This window comes from Elephas maximus, chromosome 1 (assembly GCF_024166365.1).
Source record: "Elephas maximus indicus isolate mEleMax1 chromosome 1, mEleMax1 primary haplotype, whole genome shotgun sequence".
Classification (NCBI taxonomy): Eukaryota; Metazoa; Chordata; class Mammalia; order Proboscidea; family Elephantidae; genus Elephas; species Elephas maximus.
The window spans coordinates 175,043,662-175,065,406 of NC_064819.1; the positions used below are offsets into that span (position 1 = coordinate 175,043,662).

The 21,745-nt window shown below is 37.6% G+C and overlaps 2 protein-coding genes across 12 annotated transcripts in view; both read left to right on the forward strand.

The window, feature by feature from the left end:
* Nucleotides 1-21,745, forward strand: part of CEP57L1 (centrosomal protein 57 like 1) — an 80,623-nt gene that overhangs the window by 51,725 nt on the left and 7,153 nt on the right. For 10 of the 11 annotated variants that reach the window (XM_049896939.1, XM_049897294.1, XM_049896844.1 and 7 more), the window contains 6 exons: nt 1,504-1,581; nt 2,075-2,161; nt 7,156-7,233; nt 7,351-7,592; nt 9,219-9,363; nt 11,308-12,346. In XM_049896939.1, coding sequence (XP_049752896.1) covers nt 1,504-1,581; nt 2,075-2,161; nt 7,156-7,233; nt 7,351-7,592; nt 9,219-9,363; nt 11,308-11,529 — 852 coding nt within the window. In that variant the 3' untranslated portion in view covers nt 11,530-12,346. Of the gene's footprint in view, nt 1-1,503; nt 1,582-2,074; nt 2,162-7,155; nt 7,234-7,350; nt 7,593-9,218; nt 9,364-11,307; nt 12,347-21,745 lie in introns of those variants that run through there. The other variant, XM_049897594.1, reaches the window with a different exon arrangement.
* Nucleotides 12,358-21,745, forward strand: part of LOC126082529 (uncharacterized) — a 237,572-nt gene continuing 228,184 nt past the window's right edge. The window contains exon 1 of the mRNA XM_049895073.1: nt 12,358-12,515. The gene's annotated coding sequence lies outside the window, so the exon portion shown is untranslated. The remainder of the gene's footprint in view (nt 12,516-21,745) is intronic.

Here is a 21,745-nt window from a genome sequence, read left to right on the forward strand (position 1 = left end):
GATCATAACAAATTATGGATGACATTGTGAAGAATGGGAATTCCAGAACACTTAATTGTGCTCATGAGGAACCTTTACATAGATCAAGAGGCAGCTGTTCGGAAAGAACAAGGAGATACTGATTGGTTTAAAGTCAGGAAAGGTGTGCGTCAGGGTTGTATTCTTTCACCATACCTACTCAATCTGTACGCTGAGCAAATAATACGAGAAACTGGACTATATGAAGAAGAACAGGGCATCGGGATTGGAGGAAGACTTATTAACAACCTGTGTTATGCAGATGACACAACCTTGCTTGCTGAAAGGGAAGAGGACTTGAAGCACTTACTAATGAAGATCAAAGACCACAGCCTTCAGTATGGATTGCACCTCATCATAAAGAAAACAAAAACCCTCCCAACTGGACCAGTGAGCAACATCATGATAAACGGAGAAAAGATTGAAGTTGTCAAAGATTTCATTTTACTTGGATCCACAATGAACAGCAATGGAAGCAGCAGTCAGGAAATCAAAACACACATTGCACTGGGTAAATCTGCTGCAAAGGACCTCTTTAAAGCATTGAAGAGCAAAGATGTCACCTTGAAGACTTAGGTGCGCCTGACCCAAGCCATGTTATTTTCAGCCGCATCATATGCATGTGAAAGCTGGACAATGAATAAGGAAGACCGAAGAAGGATTGATACCTTTGAATTGTGGTGTTAGCGAAGAATATTGAACATATCACAGACTGCCAAAAGAACAAACCAATCTGTCTTAGAAGAAGTAGAACCAGAATGCTCCTTAGGAGCAAGGATGGCAAAACTGCGTCTTACATACTTTGGACATGTTGTCAGGAGGGATCAGTCCCTGGAGAAGGACATCATGCTTGGCAGAGTACAAGGTCAGTGGAAAAGAGGAAGACCCTCAACGAGGTGGATTGACACAGTGGCTGCAACAATGAGCTCAAGCATAACAATGATTGTAAGGATGGCTCAGTACCGGGCAGTGTTTCGTTCTGTTGTGCATAGGGTCGCTAGGAGTCGGAACCAACTCAACAGCACCTAACAACAACAACAACAACAACGTAGTGTATACATGGTCTGAATCAGATTATAAACATTGCTTTGTTGTTTTATTGTTCATGTATGTTACTTCTGTTTCCCCAAGTACAGTGTATAAACTCTTTAAGTAACAAGGACCCTATCTTATATTTCTAAGATGTTTTCTTTAATATCCCTAAAAGTTTCATCATATGACTTTGTTGCTGGAACTTAATAAAGCCCATGAGTCTATTACATTCTTAACTTTCCCTTTGTTCTCATCTGTAATAGCAGGTAAAGAAGCCTAGGAAGAAAGCCAAGAAAAATCTTGGCATCTTTTATAATACCTTTTTCTTACACTCTGCTTTAACTTGCCAAACTCTTAAGAATCAGCATGCATTAGGACTCTATTTGGAAAAGGAACAAAGGATATTTGGCTCTAGGTTTTATATAACAATCCTAGTTTTTTATTGTCTTGCAGGACAAGATTAAACATTTAGAGGAAAAACTTAAGGAAGAAGAACATCAGCGTAAGCTATTCCAGGACAAAGCTTCTGAGGTAAATGGAGTAGTACATAATCTATCTCAGTAAGCCACATATGCCTTATTATACTTTTCAATAACTGAAATCTGTATTCTAGACTCTAATTTCTGCTTCCCAGAATGTTAGTTTTGTCTCTTTTTGCTATAATAATGAAACTCTCAATCATTTGGCCAGTATATTAATATACTTGGATGCATTACCAAGAGTTGTTTTGTTTTTTTTTTTGTCTCTTGAGATTCTGACAAATGTATATATTCTCAATTGAAAGAACTCCTGGGACAGATTGTTTTCAGTTTGATTCATAGATGTATTAAATAATGTATTCTCATAAATACAAAATGGTTGTAATTACGAAGAGACTAATGACTTTCACAAAAAAAGAAAATGGTTTTCTTTTCTTCCTCAGAAAAATTTTTATACTTATAATTCATAACCTGATTTTGCATTTTTATGTTTTTGAGAAGCTTGTTACAAATCAATTTTATAAGTTTTTTCTTTATCATTATAGCTTCAAACTGGACTTGAAATCAATAGAATTTTAATGTCTTCAGTTTCAAATTCAAAACACTCTAAGGGAAAGAAAAAATCTTCAAAGGTATGCGTATAAAACTTTTTTTCAAGCAACATTCTATCCTTATTTGACTTATTTATTTACCTCTTTAATGTTTATACCTACCTGTTTCTAAGAAGGACTTGAAGAGATTTATAATAAAAGACATACAGTACCACCAAATGGGAATAAAAGCATGAGCCAAGTGATGATTGTTTTATATATAAGAACAGAGAATTCAATAAAACCTAGGTTAAAGAAAGTAACAGTTGAACGTAAAACTTAGCAATGAGTTTGACAACCAAAGGAGAAAGGAGCATATATAATGGGCTTCATAGCTGTCTTAGTGAAGTAACAGGAAGCATTCTAGTTTTTCTAGAAAGACAAGCTTTTTCCTAGTATTAAACTCTTAGAGAAATTTATTTTGTGATACTTGTAAAAGACGCACTAACTAAACAATGCAATATAGATGCCGACTGAAAGAACAATTTTATATAATAGGTGCATAATAAAAAAAAGCAAGGGTATAATATTAAATTAGAGGTCTGTAAAATCATTCCTATAGGAAATTTATAATCATTTGTTCTTTCTATGCTCATATCTGTAGGATTGCCTAAAATAGGAATAAATCGGTGAGTTAGTACTTTATAGATTGATCACTATTTTGTTTAGATGACTTGATGTTTTGGATATATTGCATTAAACCTTCTTAGTTATATATAATGCCAAGATGAAAAATTTTAATCTCTTTTAATCATATGACTCTGAAATTATACTTTTGATGACCACTATTACCATTTACTTCATATGCATGAGTGAGTGTTTCTGTGTGCCATTCACTGTGGGAGCCAGGGATGCTGTTTGAGAATTCTGGGCACTGCCATAGGCCCACCTGTGGGCACTATAATGGAGAGACCATTATACTTAAACTTTGGCTACTCTTCTGTTGCATAAATAAGAATTACTGTTCAATACTCTGGCATCATTTTTCATAATTGTTTTTCTTTTAAAGAATTTGCAAGCTACAGTAATAAAACCATTTTCCCAGTACAACTTTATATTGTTTTTTGCTTAATTCCTCCCTTAAATATTTGCTTTGTTTCTTGTTTACGCAAGCTATTTACAACCAGTGTAAATAGCTTGCAAATGGAAAAAATATTGACCTATTTTTATATCTAGGCTTTATGGCATCCTTTGTCTGGTGAGTTAATGGGAATTATTTTTAAACGATTTACCTATTCATTATAAAAAATAGTGAAGATACAGGGAGAGAAGTAAGAGAAAACAAATGAAGGAAAGGAAAGGGAGCTCCTGGAAAAGAAGAGAAAGAATCATTAACTAAAATCAGTTTACAAAAGTACTTAGTTCGCTCCAAAAGTTAAACAGAGTGTTACCACTTGACCCAGCAATTCTACTCCTATGTATATACTCAGAAGAATTGAGAAGTGGTACACAAACAGATACATGTACACACATGTTCATAACTGCGCTGTTCACAATAGCCAAAAAGTGGAAACAACCCAAATTTCCATCAATGGATGACTGGATAAACAAATTGTGGTATATACATACAATGGAATATTATTCAGCCTTAAAAAAGAATGAAGAACTGATACATGCTACAAACTGAATGAATCTCAGTAACATTAACGCTAAGTGAAAGAAGCCAGAGACAAAAGGTCACATATTGTATAATTCCATTTATATGAAATATTCACAATAGGTTAAATCCATGGAGATAGAACACAGATTGGTAGTTGCCAGGGCCTGGGAGAGGGAAGATTAGGGGCAACTGCTTAATGCGTAAGAGGTTTCCTTTTTGGAATGATAAAAATGTTTTGGAACGAGATGGAGATGGTCATTACACAACATTTTGAATGGTAAACACCACTGAGTTCTTCACTTTAAAATGGTTAATTTTACATATGTGAATTTCACCTTAACAACAAAAAACTGCAAAAACCTAGTTCAAACCCGAAGTTCATAGGTTCTACAGATAATAATGTCTCCCTTTGAAGATGGAAGGAACACTAATGTTGCTGAAGGTAGTATCAGCTTTTACGAGGCCCCTATGAGACTCCTACTCATCCCCCTGAGACTATTTTCTCCATATCCTGGAGGTGGTTCACTTAACTCGTTACTTTTTGATTTGCATACGTAGTACCTGTAGATGATAAAGAGGTAAATACAACAGACATTTATAGAGATGCAAATAAATATACAAATATAATACACAGTATAATAAAAGCTTAATACAAGCATAAGCAAAGTGTTGTGTGCTATGCAGATGAAGGAATATGTGAGGGGTCATGCAAGGCAGCTCAGAGGATTAATAAGTATTGAGAGACAGAGATGAGGAGGAGAAGTGCATTATAGCTTGAGGAAACAATTTGTTTTTCCAGGAACCGATAGGTCATATTTCAGTATTGGGGATGAGATGGGGCATTAAAAATAATAATAATAATAAGTTGCCGTCCTGTCAATTCCAACTCATGGAGAACTGTTCTCTGCAGGGTTTTCAGTGGCTGATTTTTCAGAAGTAGATGACCACACTTTTCTTCTGAGGTGCCTCTGGGTGGATTGTAATCAACAACCATTCAGTTAGTAACCATGCTCTTAACCATTTGCATCACCCAAGGACTCCAAAATGAGGCATAGTTAAAAGTGAAAATATAGCTTGGAGGAAGATTATGGCCAACGTCCAAAGCCATGTTAAGAATCTGAACTTTTATTCTGTACACAGTTGCATACTATTCAAAGTTTTTGAGAAGAGTTGGGACGTGATTAGAGCTATACTTCTAGATGGTAACTGACAGTAGCATGAAAAGGTGAGTTTGGAAGTAAAGAATCTAGAGACTATGCGAATATTGTAAGAAGATGATGGAAGCCTTTCCTAATAATGCTTTCATTATTTTCTTAAAAGGTTAGGCAGTAATTAGAGACCTCATTCAGCTCAGTGACTAAAAGATTAACTTAAATTTCTTTTTTGCTCTTAATTATAAGTACTTGAAATAGCATTAGACCAGATCATTGTTTTCTATTACTTGAAATTCCTATTTCTGAGGCATAGAATGTCCAAGGCCACCAAGTAACTCTGAGAGAGTAAGAACTGACTCACAAACTTTTAGAAACCCTAGTGACGTAATGGTTAAGAGCTGTGGCTCCTAACCAAAAGGTCGGCAGTTTGAATCTGCCAGGCGCTCCTTGGAAACTCTATGGGGCAGTTCTGCTTTTTCCTGTAGGGTTGCTATGAGTTGGAATTGGACTCAACAGCAGTGGGTTTGATTTTGGGGGGGGGGTCACAAACTTTTATGATTTATCTACCTCTAAGCCGTTTTATTTCTTTAGTTCTCTTTTTAAAATATCTAGTGATTATATAACAGTTAAGCCATCTAAATTTCCATTTAGAACTGAGAATATTTTGTTTTCATTATGGAATATTGTCAATTCGTGGATTATTCTCTTGCTGAAGTGTTAACTGGGGTGACCAGCTCATCCTGGTTTCTCTGAGACTTTCCTGGTTTTAGCACTGAAAGTCCTGTATCCCAGGAACTCTCTCAGTCATGGACAAATTGGGATGTTTAACCCTTTCAATAAAAATGGTTCAATTTCTCTAGTCAAAATGATTAGCAAAATAATTTAAATTATTCTTTGAGTTTAAGAATGTAGTTAGCAATTTTTTAAAAAAATTTTTTATCAAAGAGTATATATAACAAAAAAAGCCTGCTTTCAGAAAAAAAAAATAAAATTAGCAGTGGTGTATTCACTACCGTGCTTAAGAAATAGAACATTACCAACACTGTTGAAGGCCCGGATATGCCCCTCCTAAATTGTATCCCTTCCCCCCCAGGGGTGTCCACAATTTTGAATTTGTCTTTATCATTCTCTAGATTTTTTTTTTTAATTGCTGTTTAAGTTCATGTAATCATCACCACAGTCAAGATATAAAACTGTTCCACCACTACAAGCCACCCTCGTGCTACTTCATTATAACCACACATCCCCAGTCCCTAACCCCTGGCAACTTGTAATCTTTTTCCACTTCAATAATTTTGTTATTTACAATGTTATGTAAATGGAACCATATATAGCATATAACTTTTTGGGACTGGCTTTTTTTGTTGTTGTCGAATGCTGTCGAGTCAGTTCCAACTCATGGCAACCCAATGTGTGTCAGAGTAGAACTGTGCTGTATAGGGTTTTCAAGGCTGTGACCTAGTGGAAGCAGATTGCCAGGCTTGTCTTCTAAGACACCTCTGTGTGGGTTTGAACCACCAGCCTTTCAGCTAGCAGCTAAGCACTTAACCATTTGCACCACCCGTAATTTTGTTATTTCAAAATGAAATCATATAGTATGTAACCTTTTTTTTTTTTTTTTTTAGTATGTAACCTTTTGGAACTGGCTGTTTTTTACTCACCTAGTTCCTTGGAGATCCATCCAAGCTGTTGCATGTATCAGTATGTTTTTGTTGTTGCACAGTATTTCATAGTATGAGTATACCAAAGTATGTTTAGCTGTTCACCTGCTGAAGGACATTTAGGTTAATTCCAATTTGAGGCTGTTAAAAATAAAGCTGCTGTGAACATTTGTACACAAGTTTTTGTGTGAACATAGGGTTTCATTTCTCTGCGATGAATGCCCAAGAGTGCAATTGCTCGGCCGTATGCTTAATTAGATGTTTAGTTTCAATAAGAAACTGCCAAACTATTTTCCAGAGTGGCTGTACCATTACATTCCAGCCGACAATGGATGAGTGATCCAGTTTCTCTGCATCTTTGCCAGCATCTGGTGTTGTCACTATATTTTGGCCATTCTCATAAAAACATAGTGATTGGGTTTTAACTTCCATGTCCTTAATGACTAATGATGTTGAATTTCTTTTCATGTGTTTATTTGCCATCTGTATGTCCTTATCACTGAAATACCTGTCCATGTCTTTTGCCTACTTTCTAATTGGATTGTTTGGTTTTTTACTGTTGAGTTTTCAGAGATTTTTTTTTTTTATTTCTTTTTTTACTTTTTCCCTTATACTCTTTAGAAAACTAAATGTTTAAAGAGAGGACTACCTCAGGAAAGTTATTCAAAGTTTGGAGCACCATCTTTTGTGCCTGGGAAGGTAGGGGCAAAAAAAATGAAGATAATTATTCAAAAAAAACTTCTGCTTTTTTATTTTAAGTAGTATTTAAATACTGTCAGTCATTTGAAGTTCTCAGCTATTTCTTTTCCCCTTAAGTTCGTCAGGGCAAGCCATTCTGTAAATGCAAGTGTGCAAAACCTCCTGCAGATGGTACAAGATTGTGGCCTGCAAACCCTTCAGAAGCATTCTAAAGCTTCTGAGCCTCGATATTTTCACAAGCCTAGTAGAATTCTCCAATGTAAAGCTGCACCTCCTCATCCAGAAAACTCTGTCTCCGTTTGTGATAATTTGTCTGAACTTTTGATGGCAATGCAAGATGAGCTGGACCAAATGAATATGTAAGTATTTTTATTCTTTATCAAGGAAAAGCAAAATGATTTTAGAGATCGTTTTTCTCCACTCATAAATTCTTAAAGGCCTTATTTGGCCATTCGTACTTATTTTATCTGGATCTGCAAATTTGTTGTCACTGATTATTCATTCCGTTTATTATTACTATTTAAATTTTCAATTGTATGGGATTATTACTTTTCTAGTCCGAGGGGTTTCTGTCTTCCGAAGCTCTGGACTGATAAAAATAGATACCTATTATTGTCATTCTCACAAATGTGGTCTGGTGATTTTAGATTATAATCACAAAAGCTTCTATAAGAAAGATTACCCTTTATATATATATATATATATATATATATATATATATATATTTTAGCTAAATGAATGATTTGATTACACAAGTAGGAATGCATTTCCACAGTTTAAACTCCAGCTAGTCTGCATGACAAATTTTGAAACATTCATAGTAAGCAAGATACTGTATGGGATACATATTTCATGCCCCCAATTTTAATATGTACTCAATTCTAGAACATACGCGATTGGCTTGCCAGCTAGTCAAACTAGGACCACTGTAGAAGATATAACTAGTTTTATTGACAGTACTTTTTTTTTTATGGACAGTACTTCTTTGAATAGACTAACATCAAACCCAGGAATTTCTTAGGCAAATATATCTGCAGTTGGAATTTTTCCAAAGGTCCCCTCTCTCCCTACATCAAAAATTCCAGAATTGGAATTAAAGAGCCTTCTAATGCCTCTAGCTAAAAGTATGAGAACATTTAGCTAGGGACATGAAGAATTCACATGTTTTTTAAGATGGTTTAAGGGCCTACGTCCGGCTGGTGCACACGATTTAGTGCTCAACTGCTAGCTGAAAGGCTGGCAGTTCAAACCTGCCCACACGCACCTCAGAAGACAGGCCTGGAGATCTGATTCTCAAAGGTCACAGCAGTTCTACTCTGTGTACATGGGATTGCCATGACTCAGACTCAACTGGGCAGCAACTAACAACAACCATAAAGTCTTAAGATATTTCTAAAGACATACGACCTTCAGATCACAAGACTCTGGTTATATTTACCATAGATTTAATTGTTGTTGTTGGTAGCTGCCATTTACTTGACTCCAAACTCGTTGTGAACTCATGCACAACGGAACAAAACGCTGCCTGGTCCTTGCACTATCCGCATGATTGGTTGTGAATCATACTGCTGGATCCACAGAGTTTTCATTGACTGATTTTTGAAAATAGATCACCAAGCCTTTCTTCCTAGACCATCTTAGTCTGGAAATGCCACTGAAACCTGTTCAGCATTACATAGCAGCATGTAAGCCTGCACTGACAGATGGGTGAAGGCTGTGCATGAGGTGCATTGCCTGGGAATAGAACCTGGGTCTCCCACATAGAAGGCAAGGATTCTACCACTGTGCCACCACTACCCTATAGATTTAATACCAAACCAAAAAAAACACATTACCATCAAGTCGGAACCTTATATTAGACAACCCTAAAGAAGGAGACGCTCTTTGAAGATTAGTATTTAACTCTAAAATTTATGATTGAAAAATATGGCAAAAACATATACCATACACTATAACAGTGTTTGATATTTGCTTTTCTGTCATAGGGAGCATCAAGAACTACTAAATCAAATGAAGGAAACTCAAAGCCATTCAGTCTGTGAAGACATAGAAAGTGAACTAGAGCATTTAGTGAAGAAAATGGAAATTAAAGGAGAACAAATTTCCAAACTAAAGAAGCATCAAGATAGTGTAAGAAGGTTTTCATAAAAGATTTTAATAAAAAGTTAATATTTGTGAATTCAGTGTTATATCTCTGTCTGAGCTGCCAAATGTGAGGACTGTATGTGTGGTTTTGTGAAAAGACTATAGACAGTAGTCATTTAGACATGTTACAGAATGGAGTCATCTGTCTCTTTGGAATTGCGTGGACTTCCTACAGCTCTTTCCAAGATAACATAAAGAACATAAAGGAAAAGGAACAAGAAAGTTTAGTTATGTATTCAGATATGGTTTGGGAAATATTGTGAGGTAGGTTAAATTTGCCTATGCAGCCTTCCAAGTTACTCTTTTAGCATCCTTTTCCTTTATCCTTCTCTCCACTAATGCCTTAATGATGCCACAATGAGACGGGTCTCTAATTTAGTACTATACATAAACCTGGCTCCTCAAGCTATACTCCAATCCTACAACCATTATTCCTTCTTTCTCAAAACAAGCTGTGCTGTCTTATATTCCCTAGGGACTGTACTCAGCTGGCTGTAGTGAGTGGGGCAGGGGTGGTGAGGGAGACTCTATCTAGTTGCGTGTGAAGTCTTAACGACTACGAATAGCTTTAGTAGTTTTAATATTTTAACAGAATTATGGAATGTAGTATCTTATGCCAAGTCAGTGACTCCATAGCATGAGTCTGGGTCAAGCCTTTCTAGGAACTCTCAAGTCACTTTATGTAGCTACTCCTTCTATAGCTATAATCAGCATTCATAAAAATTGGTGATACATTAATCTATGAGTCAGAATTGACTCAACAGCAATGGGTTTGGTTTTTGGTTTGTTTGTTTTTTGGTTTCTTGTATGGGAAAGTAATAAAGGATGCAGAATTTTACTGCTTTTATTCCAATGACCAGTAAATAAATGAACATTTTGAAGCAATTTTTTTTTTAGTTTATTAGCTTTTAAGGCTATAGTAAGTATAATATTTTTATGTGATTGTGTTTAGTAAAGATTATACAACTTGTACACTTTCTTGGAATTGCATAGGAGAAACATATATGGTATAGAATAATATATTTTTAAAAGTGAGGCAGTCTGTACATAGATTGTATTTTGAAAAACATGATTCGTATTTCATAATAGCTCTTGCAGCATAATTTCCAAGAATTTTATTATGATAAATTTAATATCTACAAAAAAAAAATTGTCCCATAGGCTAACAGAGCACCAGGTACTCATCCAGTGTCTGGACCAGCTCTACAAATTAGGCCTTTCCCAGAGGCCTATATGTAAGTGAAATAGACTAGGTAATGGGATGCACTTTGAAGAAATGAGTTTCAGCTGGTTGATGAGTTTTGTTTTGTTTAGTTCTGCCTACCCAATTATTACCAGATACTCTTCAAGGAAATCAGGTTACTCCCATGATTTTTTTTTTTTTTACTGCTACTCAGTAATACTTAAAATTCAGGAATACATTTAAATGTGTGTATACATATATATAATTCAATTATAGAAACTCAGTACTCATTCCTAGAAACAATCCTTTGCTGCTAATATCATCTGAAAGGTTCTTTACTTTCCTCTCTGCTTTCCAGTTTTTACCATTTCATATCCTCTATGCAAACTTCCCTTCAACTTCTCCAGCCCACATTGATCTTGTCCTACTTTGGCCTTCTCAAATACACGCTTTTTGTCTTACTCAAAGTCTTCCTGGCTTGTATTATTTATTCTCTAGTTGTCATGTATGTGCTTAACACTCATAGGAGCAGTAAGCCCCTTGAGAGCAAGGACTGTTTCATTCATTATATTTCTACCAGACTAGCACAGTGTTGGACATGTAATAGTTGTTTAATAAATAAAAATTACTGAATTAAACTTTTTAATTTTATGTAATCTTCAAGCTTTCAATCCAGTCCATCTATTTTAGGTTATATTTTCAGTATATTGTTGACTAAAATTTTAGATTTTTTTTTTTCTCTCCAGGTCCATAAACTTCAAAAAAAACTTCAAAACTCAAGGATGAGTGAAGCTTCAGGTATTCAGCGAGAAGATAGCAATTCTAAAGGATCAAAGAACGTAAAAAATAGCCCTAGAAAATGTTCTCATGAATCTAGCCCTCTTCAGAAAAACAGTAACTTTCATCCAAAACGAGTCCATAATCTTCAAATGAAATTGAGCAAAGATGATATCATGTGGGAACAGTAACACAGTAGCACAACTGTCACCTTAAATGAACTCTGTCAATGAGATCTTGAATTGTCTAAAGTGGTTTTAATTTAATATACTTTTATGAAAGTTTGAATTATGTTTCTAGCCTCTATAAAGTGTGAAGTTGTATTTTTAAATTAATGCCTAATAACCTATTAAGGGTCTCAAATAATAAATGATTGCTTTTTTTTGTTTTTCTTATTGATTAAAATGCCTAATCCCATCATGTTTTAGAACATAGTTCACTAAACTAAATCTAAGAAATTGGATTGGATGAACTATATTCAAACCTGAGTTAAATTTGAGAAACAAGTACCATTCCTGTTTTAATTTGGTAGGTTTGTAACCTTGGGGCCCTGGTAGTGCAGTGGTTGAGAGCTCAGGCTGCTAATGAATAGGTCAGCGTTCAAATCCACCAGCTGCTCCTTGGAAACCCTGTGGGGCAGTTCTGCTCTGTCCAATAGGGTCACTATGAGCCAGAATTGACTTGATGGCAGTGGGTTTTGTAACCTTGAGGACCAGTGTAAAATGAATAGGGTATGGTAAGGTCTTTTAACTTTCCTGGTATTTCCTACCTATCTTGTTTTAGAGCTGTGAAATACTTTTTCTCTTTTGAAAAGGGAAAAGCCAAATAGGTCTGCAGCTTCATGAAGAGGCCTTTAACCTGAGTTTCTATGTGACAGTTACAAATAGGAACCCATACTTAATTTTTAGAAGACAATATTATATAACTGTAGAGCTTTCCTCTTCTGTTTCTATTCTCTTTTAAAAATCTAGTTGTGTCAAAACCAGTGATCTGTTTTATCTTACTCCTTTACAGCTACATAAACTAACTTTTACTCTGTGCATTGTGTATAATGTTCATCAGTGTAAATGGAGAATGTGATTTTCCAAGACCCACAAAACTGGCATATTTTTATAAGAAAATATAGGAACAGGAAGTTGCGTATTTTATTACCTAATCAAAAGTTCAGGGAAATATGGTACGTTTTTATATTTTTAAATCAGTGATGTCATGATAGATTATGTATGTATGCATTATAATAAATTTACACTTGTTCACCTATGACCTATCTTGTTAGAAGCTTTAAAAACTACTATGACTCTTGTGATCTATTTTGGTTCCTCACTCAAATTCTTTGTGGCAACTAGAGAATTGGAGGAATCAACTGAAGTAAAAATAAAGGACAGAGAGAAAAGGCATAGTAAAAGGGAGGAACTCAGAATATAGGATTGCTGTTTAAGAGATGGTGATTCCAAAGGAACAGAGTTGGACTGGTACATCCTCTGACTCCACAGCTGGAAAACTGCCCAAGCTATAGGTAGGAGAGAACTTTTAGGTCAGGGGGAGCTGGGAAAAGCAATTTTTAAAAGATAGCCTTTTTTTATTTTTTTTCCTGTTCTCCTTGGAAATTCTACAAAGGTATGTATAGGAGGAAGAGGGTAATTGTAGACCCTCTGGGGAGGAGGAGAACTATGATTCATTCTGATCGTGAGCAGAGGTGGTATGTTAGAAAACCTTTGCATCCCTGCAAGTGTGGAGAGGTGATTGAAAATGGGCAAATCAATACTTCAAATTGTCCTCAAAAGTAATTAAGAGCAGAGATAAAAGTTTCCCTCTAGTTTAAATAGTATATGTGTCCACACACTTTCATGTCCCCTCCCCCAGTCAGCTCCTTCAGCCCCAGAGATGTTCCACAGAGTGCTTCATCTAGAGTCAATTTTGTCACCTTACCTCCTTTTCTACTTTGTCTTTCCAACTCAAGATGCGAGGTCTGGTTTAAACTTAGCAAAAAGCCCATTAGGACCATGGTGTAACCATATCTTGCTGTGGCTTTTTTTTTTTTTTTTTAATGCACTTAGGAAAGTGGCTGAGTATACAGTAAAGCCTACAAAAGCCAGAACGTGTATAAGCTGGAAACCTGTCAGAGAAGGAAAATTCAAATATTTTCCACTAACAGAGATTGATAGAAAAGTGCTGACTGCACCCTGTCAAAGGTGGAAAACTTGTGAGACCCAGAAAGACAAGGCAGTCCTGCCAAGTTCCGGCTCTCACGGTTTTCACTATATTTATCAGTAATGAAGTCATTACTTGTGAAAATTTATTGCTAAATCAAATAACCTTAAAGAATTTTTAATTCATTTTAGGAATGCTTGAATATTTCAGTTAAGAATTTTCTTGCAAAAGCAGTGTAGCAGAGTAGAAAAAACATGAGACTTCGGAGTTAGGAAGGCATCTGCCACTTAGAAGCTTGGTCAAGTCAAATAACTTTTGAGCCTTGGTTTGTCATCTGAAAAGTAGGGCTAATACTAAACCTACCTCACAGGGTTGTTAGGAGGAGAGTAAATGAAATAACATGTGAAAGCACCCAGCAGAAGTGCTGCCACTAAGTAAAAATTCAACAAATATTTGTTGTATCTGAGTGATTGGAAAAAGAAATTGTTGTAGGAAAGCAAAAGCCTAAATGTGTTCTTTGTAAAAGTGGAAATATTCTAATTTACTTGACTGCGCCCCTGCCCTCATGTCCCTAGGAGGAAAGTTCTTTGGCTTGTTCTCTAGCTCAGGAGTAGTGGAAACGGGTAAAGAATACAGTTCTACCATTGTGCAGAAATACAGACTCACACACAGCTCCCTGGTTTGGATTCTATTTTGGTCGGTTTTGTGACATTTATTACTGGAGACAATAAAGAAGAGTGTCTTGTTGCTCCATCACAGCTACTGAACTAAAAATGGCTCTCTGCTCACAGACTACTTGCTTGCCACAGCTTTGGACTCCTCGGGGGGTGGAGCAAAAGATTTCCTTCCTGCACAGGGACAGTCCATGGTCAGTGTACAAGAGTTGCTGTGGCAACCCCGCAGTCAAGCTCTGCCCAGCAGAAACTCAGTATGATGATTTCATTGATTTTGTTCACTTCAGTGAGAAACAGGTTTGTTTGGTTTTTATTAGAAACTGAAATTAGAACTTTCTAGCCAAGGCAGGTCTCAACTTTGATGAAACCAGAGAGTTCCAGTGTTTGAAGCAACAGGTATTGTGAATATTCTAATCCTGGAAATGAGAGTTGGACTCTAGAATGAACTGTACTTGGGTGGGCCATTGGCAACCCAGCCATTTTTACTAGGTTATAGTCAAAGGTAGGAGTTGTTGTGTATCGTTGAATCGATCCAATTCATAATGACCCTATATGACAGAGTAAAACTACCCCATTAGGTTTTTTTAGCTGTCAGAATCAACTCGATAGCAATGGGTTTGGTTTTGGGTTTGGTAATCTTTACAGGAGGAGGTAGCCAGGTCTTTTCTCCCTCAGAGCCACTGGTAGATTGGAACTTCCGACCTTTGGTTAGCAGCCCAGTGCTAAGCGTTTCTACCACCAGGGCTCCTTAAAGACAGGAGGGTGAGAGGGAAATGCTCAGTTTTCAGCAATGTAAGATTAAAGAGGGAGATAACTCAGTATATTGAGCTAACTGGCTGGAAGGGTGTACTTGAGATTTTTTTTGTAGCCTTCTTACTTTCTTTAAAAGTACAATTTTAACTATAAAGTAGTATTCTTAATCCATGATAAAGTAACAAAAAATTAAATAGAAATTTGACTTGTACTATTGTAAGAAATCGAACTAAAGGAGGAAAGGCCAATTGGTCATTGCAATGAAAGGAGTGCTCACCTTGGACAAAAATGCACCAGCTGCCACTATTGATGCAGAGTAAATAGTGAAACTCCTAATGGTGTTTCCTGGAACTCTATTCAGCTGTAACTAAAAATGTACCTACTGAGAACATTTAATTGTATGTATCTAAGTACAGGCCGACTCCCAGAGGTACAGCCAGACAAACCTCTGTAAGGCATAATACCATCTGTGAGCTAAGAAAGCTCTTAAGGGTGCCACTGCACCTTTTAATTAAAGTGAAATGAGGATAAACAAAAATAATGTTGACTGTCACTCATCTGAAAACAAATTTACTTTTTAGTAATTAGGGATTGTTAATGCCTCGGTCCTTTTCTTCATAACCTATACTTATTTTCACACAACTTTCCTCATTTAGTTCCTTTTTTTGTGTTTTGTTACGTAAGGAGAATTAGACATAATAAAATTGTAAAACTTTAAAATATTGTCTGGGCCAGAGTTTGCTTTTTTTTATTGTTGTTGTTAGGTGCTGTCGAGTCAATTTTCGAATCATAGTGACTCCATGTGACAGAGTAGAACTGCCCAATAGGGTTTTCTTGGCTGTAATCTTTATGGGGAAACTAGGTTAGTACTAAAGGTATAAGGGGGAAGAGCAAAGTGTTCGGAGATCGCTGTGTCCTCCACTATATGAGTGACCGAAAGCAGGAATTTCTGAACCATAGGACAGTGTCTTAGTCATCTAGTGCTGCTATAACAGAAATACCACAAGTGGGTGGCTTTAACAAACAGAAACTTATTTTCTCGGTTAGGAGGCTAGAAGTCTGAATTCAGGGTGCCAGCTCTGGGGGAAGGTTCTTGTCTCTGCTGAGCTTCTGCTCCTGAGTGATCCTCACGTGGTTTTTAGTGGCGTAGTGGTTAAGAGCTACAGCCGCTAATCATAAAGATCAGCAGTTTGAATCCACCAGGTGCTCCTGGGAAACTCTATGGGGCAGTTCTGCTCTGTCCTATAGGTTTGCTGTGAGTCGAAATAAACTCATCAGCAGTGGGTTTGGTTTTTTAATCTTTATTGAAGCAGAATGCCAGGTCTTTCTCCTGCGGAGCCACTGGGTGGGGTCAAACTGACAACCTTTGAGTTAGCAGCCGAGCACGTCGTCACTTTTTATTGTAGCTATAGATTAATTGTTGCCTTAAAGAATCAGGTGGTTTTTTTTTTTTTTCTTCCTAGTGGATATATTGGGAGTATTCTCCTTATCGATATATAGATTCATTGTATTCCTCTTTGGTGCAAGATCCTGCTAAATGCCATAAGCAATCATTAGAATTATAAATCAGTGCCCACCACTGAAGAAATTTATTGTAATTGTATATGCATGATCCATTGTGTACCTATGTGTTTAACAGTTTTAGCAGAAAATAATAAATAAGACTTGTTAACGATGATTTCGACAGTCTTGTTCGTGAGTTGTAGATGGAGGGTTTGGGCTTAAGGCTTGAAGGGAGGAAGGTGTGCATTATGAGTTGTCTGTCAAAGGCAGATTAAAAAGTTCTGTGAAGGATATAATCAGCTTTCTAGAAAAATCTTTTAAAATAAGGGTGGAGTTATCCACCAATAATACACTCTGCCTAGACTTTTATCTTTGCTTGTCTAGCTTTCCCTCATCCTTCAAGTCTCAATTTACTGCTCCTCTAGAAGCCATTTTTGAGCCTCCTCACATATCCCTAACTCTTCCCAAACCTGGGTTTGCTGCCTCTTCCAGGCATGTCCCCGATCTTTGCACTTAGCACTTTCTTGTTATTGTTTATTTAATAGTTTGTCTTTCCCATAGACTGAGCTCCCTGAGAGCAAGTCCTTCCTGGCTCACCACTGTAGCCCTTGCACCTGGCACAATACCTGGCCCATAAGTAGCTTCTCAATAAATATTTGAAAAATAATTAAATTGCATGAAAATATATTAACCCTATTTGGTGGTCTTATCTGAGTGAGCATATTGGATTGGGTGCTGCTGTTTCAGACACCAGTTCAACTGTTGTGCTGTTTCACCTTTCAAGGATCTGCAACCATGTTTTACATAACCCCTAGTTAAGAATAACCAATACTGTGTTTGCTTGTTGGGGGAGAGATGGTTCCACAGACAACAAGCGCTCAGAATGATTTTTTTTTTTTTTACATTTTTCTTTTATTGTGCTTTAAGTGAAAGTTTACGAATCAAGTCAGTATCTCAAACAAAAACTTATATACACCTTGCTATGTACTTCTGGCTGCTCTCACCCTAATGAGACAGCAACACTCCTCCCCTCCACCCTGTATTCCCCATGTCCAGCTCCTGTCCCTCTCTGCCTTCTCATCTCGCTTCCAGAAAGGAGCTGCCCACATAGTCTCATGGGTCTACTTGAGCCAAGAAGCTCACTCCTCACCAGTATCATTTTATGTGTTATAGTCCAGTCCAATCCCTGTCTGAAGAGTTGGCTTCAGGAATGGTTCCAGGCTTGGGCTAACAGAAAATCTGGGGGCAATGACTCCTGGGGTCCCTCCAGTCTCAGATCAGTAAGTCCGGTCTTTTTATGAGAATTTGGAGTCTGCATTCCACTGTTGTACTGTTCCATCAGAAATTCTCTGTTGTATTCCCTGTCAGGGCAGTGATCAGTGGTAGCTGGGCACCATCTAGTTCTTCTGGTCTCAGGCTGATGGAATCTCTGATTTATGTGGCCCTTTCTGTCTCTTGGGCTCGTATTTGCCTTGTGTCTCTGGTGTTCTTCATACTCCTTTCTCCAGATGGGTTAGGACCAATTGCTGCATCTTAGATGGCCGCTTGGTAGCGTTTAAGACCCCAGACACCCCTCACCAAAGTGGGAAGCAGAACGTTTTCTAAGTACATTTTTTTATGCCAATTGACCTAGATGTGTCCAGAAACCATAGTCTCCAGACCCCCAGCCTGCTACTCTGGCCTTCAAAGCGTTTGGTTATATTCAGAAAACGTCTTTGCTTTTGGTTTAGGCCAGTTGTGCTGACTCCTCCTGTATTGTGTGTTGTCTTTCCCTTCACCTAAAATAGTTCTTGTCTACTATCTAATTATTCGTAAGGTTTTCAAAAAAAAAAAAAAAAACAAAGATGTCACCCTGAAGACTAAGGTGTGCCTGACCCAAGCCGTGGTATTTTCAATCGCATCATATGCATGTGAAAGCTGGACAATGAATAAGGAAGGCTGAAGAATTGACACCTTTGAATTGTGGTGTTGGCAAAGAATATTGAATATATGATGAACTGCCAAAAGAATGAACAAGTCTGTCTTGGAAGAGGTACAACCAGAATGCTCCTTAGAAGCAAAGATGGCAAGACTGCATCTTACATACTTTGGACATGTTGTCAGGAGGGATCGGTCCCTGGAGAAGGACATCATGCTTGGCAAAGTACAGGGTCAGGGGAAAAGAGGAAGACCCTCGACAAGGGGGATTGATACAGTGGCTGCAACAATGAGCTCAAGCATAACGATTATAAGGATGGCTCAGGACCAGGTAGTGTTTCATTCTGTTGTGCGTAGGGTTGCTATGAGTTGGAGCTGACTCCATGGCACATGACAACAACAACAACATATCAAATTAGTGAATACCCCTCTCCCTCCCCCCCCCACCCTGATAACCATCAAAGAATATTTTCTTCTGTGGTAAAACTAATTCTTGAGTTCTTATTATAGTGGTCTCATACAAAATTTTCATTTTGCAATTGACTGATTTCACTCAGCATAATGCCTTCCATCAATTCCTTGTTTTTCACCAATGCCTTCAGAGCAGCTTGGACTTCTTCCTTCAGTACCACTGGTTCCTGATCAAATGCCACCTCTTGAAATGGTTGAACATTGACTAATTCTTTTTGGTATAATGACTCTGTATTCCTTCCATCTTCTTTTGATGCTTCCTGTGTCGTTTAATATTTTCCCCATAGAATCCTTCACTATTGTAATTCGAGGCTTGAATTTTTTCTTTAGTTCTTTCAGCTTGACAAATGCGAGTATGTTCTTCCCTTTTGGTTTTCCATCTCCAGCTCTTTGCACATGTCATTAAAATACTTTGTCTTCTCGAGCCACCCTTTGAAATCTTCTGCTCAGTTCTTTTACTTCATCAATTCTTCCTTTTGCTTTAGCTGCTTGACGTTCGAGAGCAAGTTTCAGAGTCTCCTCTGACATCCGTCTTGGTCTTTTCTTTCTTTTCTGTCTTTTCAATGACCTCTTGCTTTCTTCATGTATGATGTCCTTGATGTCATTCCACAACTCGTCTGGTTTCGGTCACTAGCGTTCAATGCGTCAAATCTGTTCTTGAGGCGGTCTCTAAATTCAGGTGGGATATAGTCAAGGTCATATTTTGGCTCTTGTGGACTTGCTCTGATTTTCTTCAGTTTCAGCTTGAACTTGCATATGAGCAATTGATGGTCTGTTCCACAGTTGGCCCCTGGCCTTGTGCTGACTGATGATATTGAGCTTTTCCATCATTTCTTTCCACAGATATAGTCAATTTGATTTCTGTGTGTTCCATCTGGCAAGGTCCATGTGTATAGTTGCTGTTTATGTTGGTGAAAGAAGGTATTTGCAATGAAGAAGTCGTTGGTCTTGCAAACTTCTATCATTCCATCTCCAGCATTGTTTCTATCACCAAGGCCGTATTTTCCAACTACTGATCCTTCTTTTTTGTTTCCAACATTTGCATTCCAATCGCCAGTAATTATCAATGCATCTTGATTGCATGTTCGATCAATTTCAGACTGCAGCAGCTGATAAAAATCTTCAATTTCTTCATCTTTGGCCCTAGTGGTTGGTGCGTAAATTTGAATAATAGTTGTATTAACTGTTCTTCCTTGTAAAAAAAAAAAACTAGTGTGTTCTTCCTTGTAGGCGTATGGATATTATCCTATCACTGCCAGCGTTGTCCTTCAGGATAGATCTGGAAACGTTCTTTTTGATGATGAATGCAACACCATTCCTCTTTAAGTTGTCATTCCCAGCATAGTAGACTATATGATTGTCCAATTCAAAATGGCCAGTACCAGTCCATTTCAGCTCACTAATGCCTAGGATATTGATGTTTATGCATTCCATTTCATTTCTGATGATTTCCAATTTTCCTAGATTTGTACTTCATACATTCCAGGTTCCGATTATTAATGGATGTTTGCAGCTGTTTCTTCTCATTTTGAGTCATGCCACATCAGCGAATGAAGGTCCCAAAAGTTTTACTCCATCCACGTCATTAAGGTCTACTCTACTTTGAGGAGGCAGCCCTTCCCCAGTCATCTTTTGAGGGCCTTCCAACCTGGGGGGCTCATCTTCCAGCACTATATCAGACAATGTTCCGTTGCTATTCATAAGGTTTTCACTGGCTAATGCTTTTCAGAAGTAGACTGCCAGGTCCTCACTCATCTTTGCCAAGAAATATGGAAGACAGCTTTCTGGTCATCTGACTGAAAGAGATCCATATTTATGCCTATTGCCAAGAAAGGTGATCCAACCGAACGTGGAAATTATAGAACAATATCATTAATATCACACGCAAGCAAATTTTGCTGAAGATCATTCGAAAATGGCTGCTGCAGTATATAGACAGGGAACTGCCAGAAATTCAGGCCGGTTTCAGAAGAGGACGTGGAAACAGGGATATCATTGCTGATGTCAGACCCTGGCTGAAAGCAGAGAATACCAGAAGGATGTTTAACTGTTTTACTGACTATGCAAAGGCATTCGACTGTGTGGATCATAACAGATTATGGATAACATTGCGAAGAATGGGAATTCCAGAACACTTCATTGTTCTCATGAGGAATCTTTGCATAGATCAAGAGGCAGTTGTTCAGACAGAACAGGGGGATGATGATTGGTTTAAAGTCAGGAAAGGTGTGCGTCAGGGTTGTATTCTTTCACCATACCTATTCAATCTGTATGCTGAGCAAATAATACGAGAAGCTGGACTATGTGAAGAAGAATGGGGCATCGGGATTGGAGGAAGACTTATTAACAACCTGTGTTATGCAGATGACACAACCTTGCTTGCTGAAAGGGAAGAGGACTTGAAGCACTTACTAATGAAGATCAAAGACCACAGCTTTCAGTATGGATTGCACCGCAACATAAAGAAAGCAAAAATCCTCCCAACTGGACCAGTGAGCAACATCATGATAAACAGAGAAATGATTGAAGTTGTCAAGGATTTTATTTTACTTGGATCCATAACAGCTGTGGAAGCAGCAGTCAAGAAATCAAAAGATGCATTGCATTGGGTAAATCTGCTGCAAAGGACCTCTTTAAACTTTTGAAGAGCAAAGATGTCACCCTGAAGACTAAGGTGCGCCTGACCCAAGCCAAGGTATTTTCAACCGCATCACAAGTATGTGAAAGCTGGACAATGAATAAGGAAGACCGAAGAAGAATTGACGCTTTTGAATTGTGGTGTTGGCGAAGAGTATTGAATATACCCTGGACTGCCAAAAGAACGAACAAATCTGTCTTAGAAGAAGTACAACCAGAATGCTCCTTAGAAGCAAGGATTGGGAGACTGTGTCTTACATATTTTGGACATGTTGTCAGGAGGGATCAGTCCCTGGAGAAG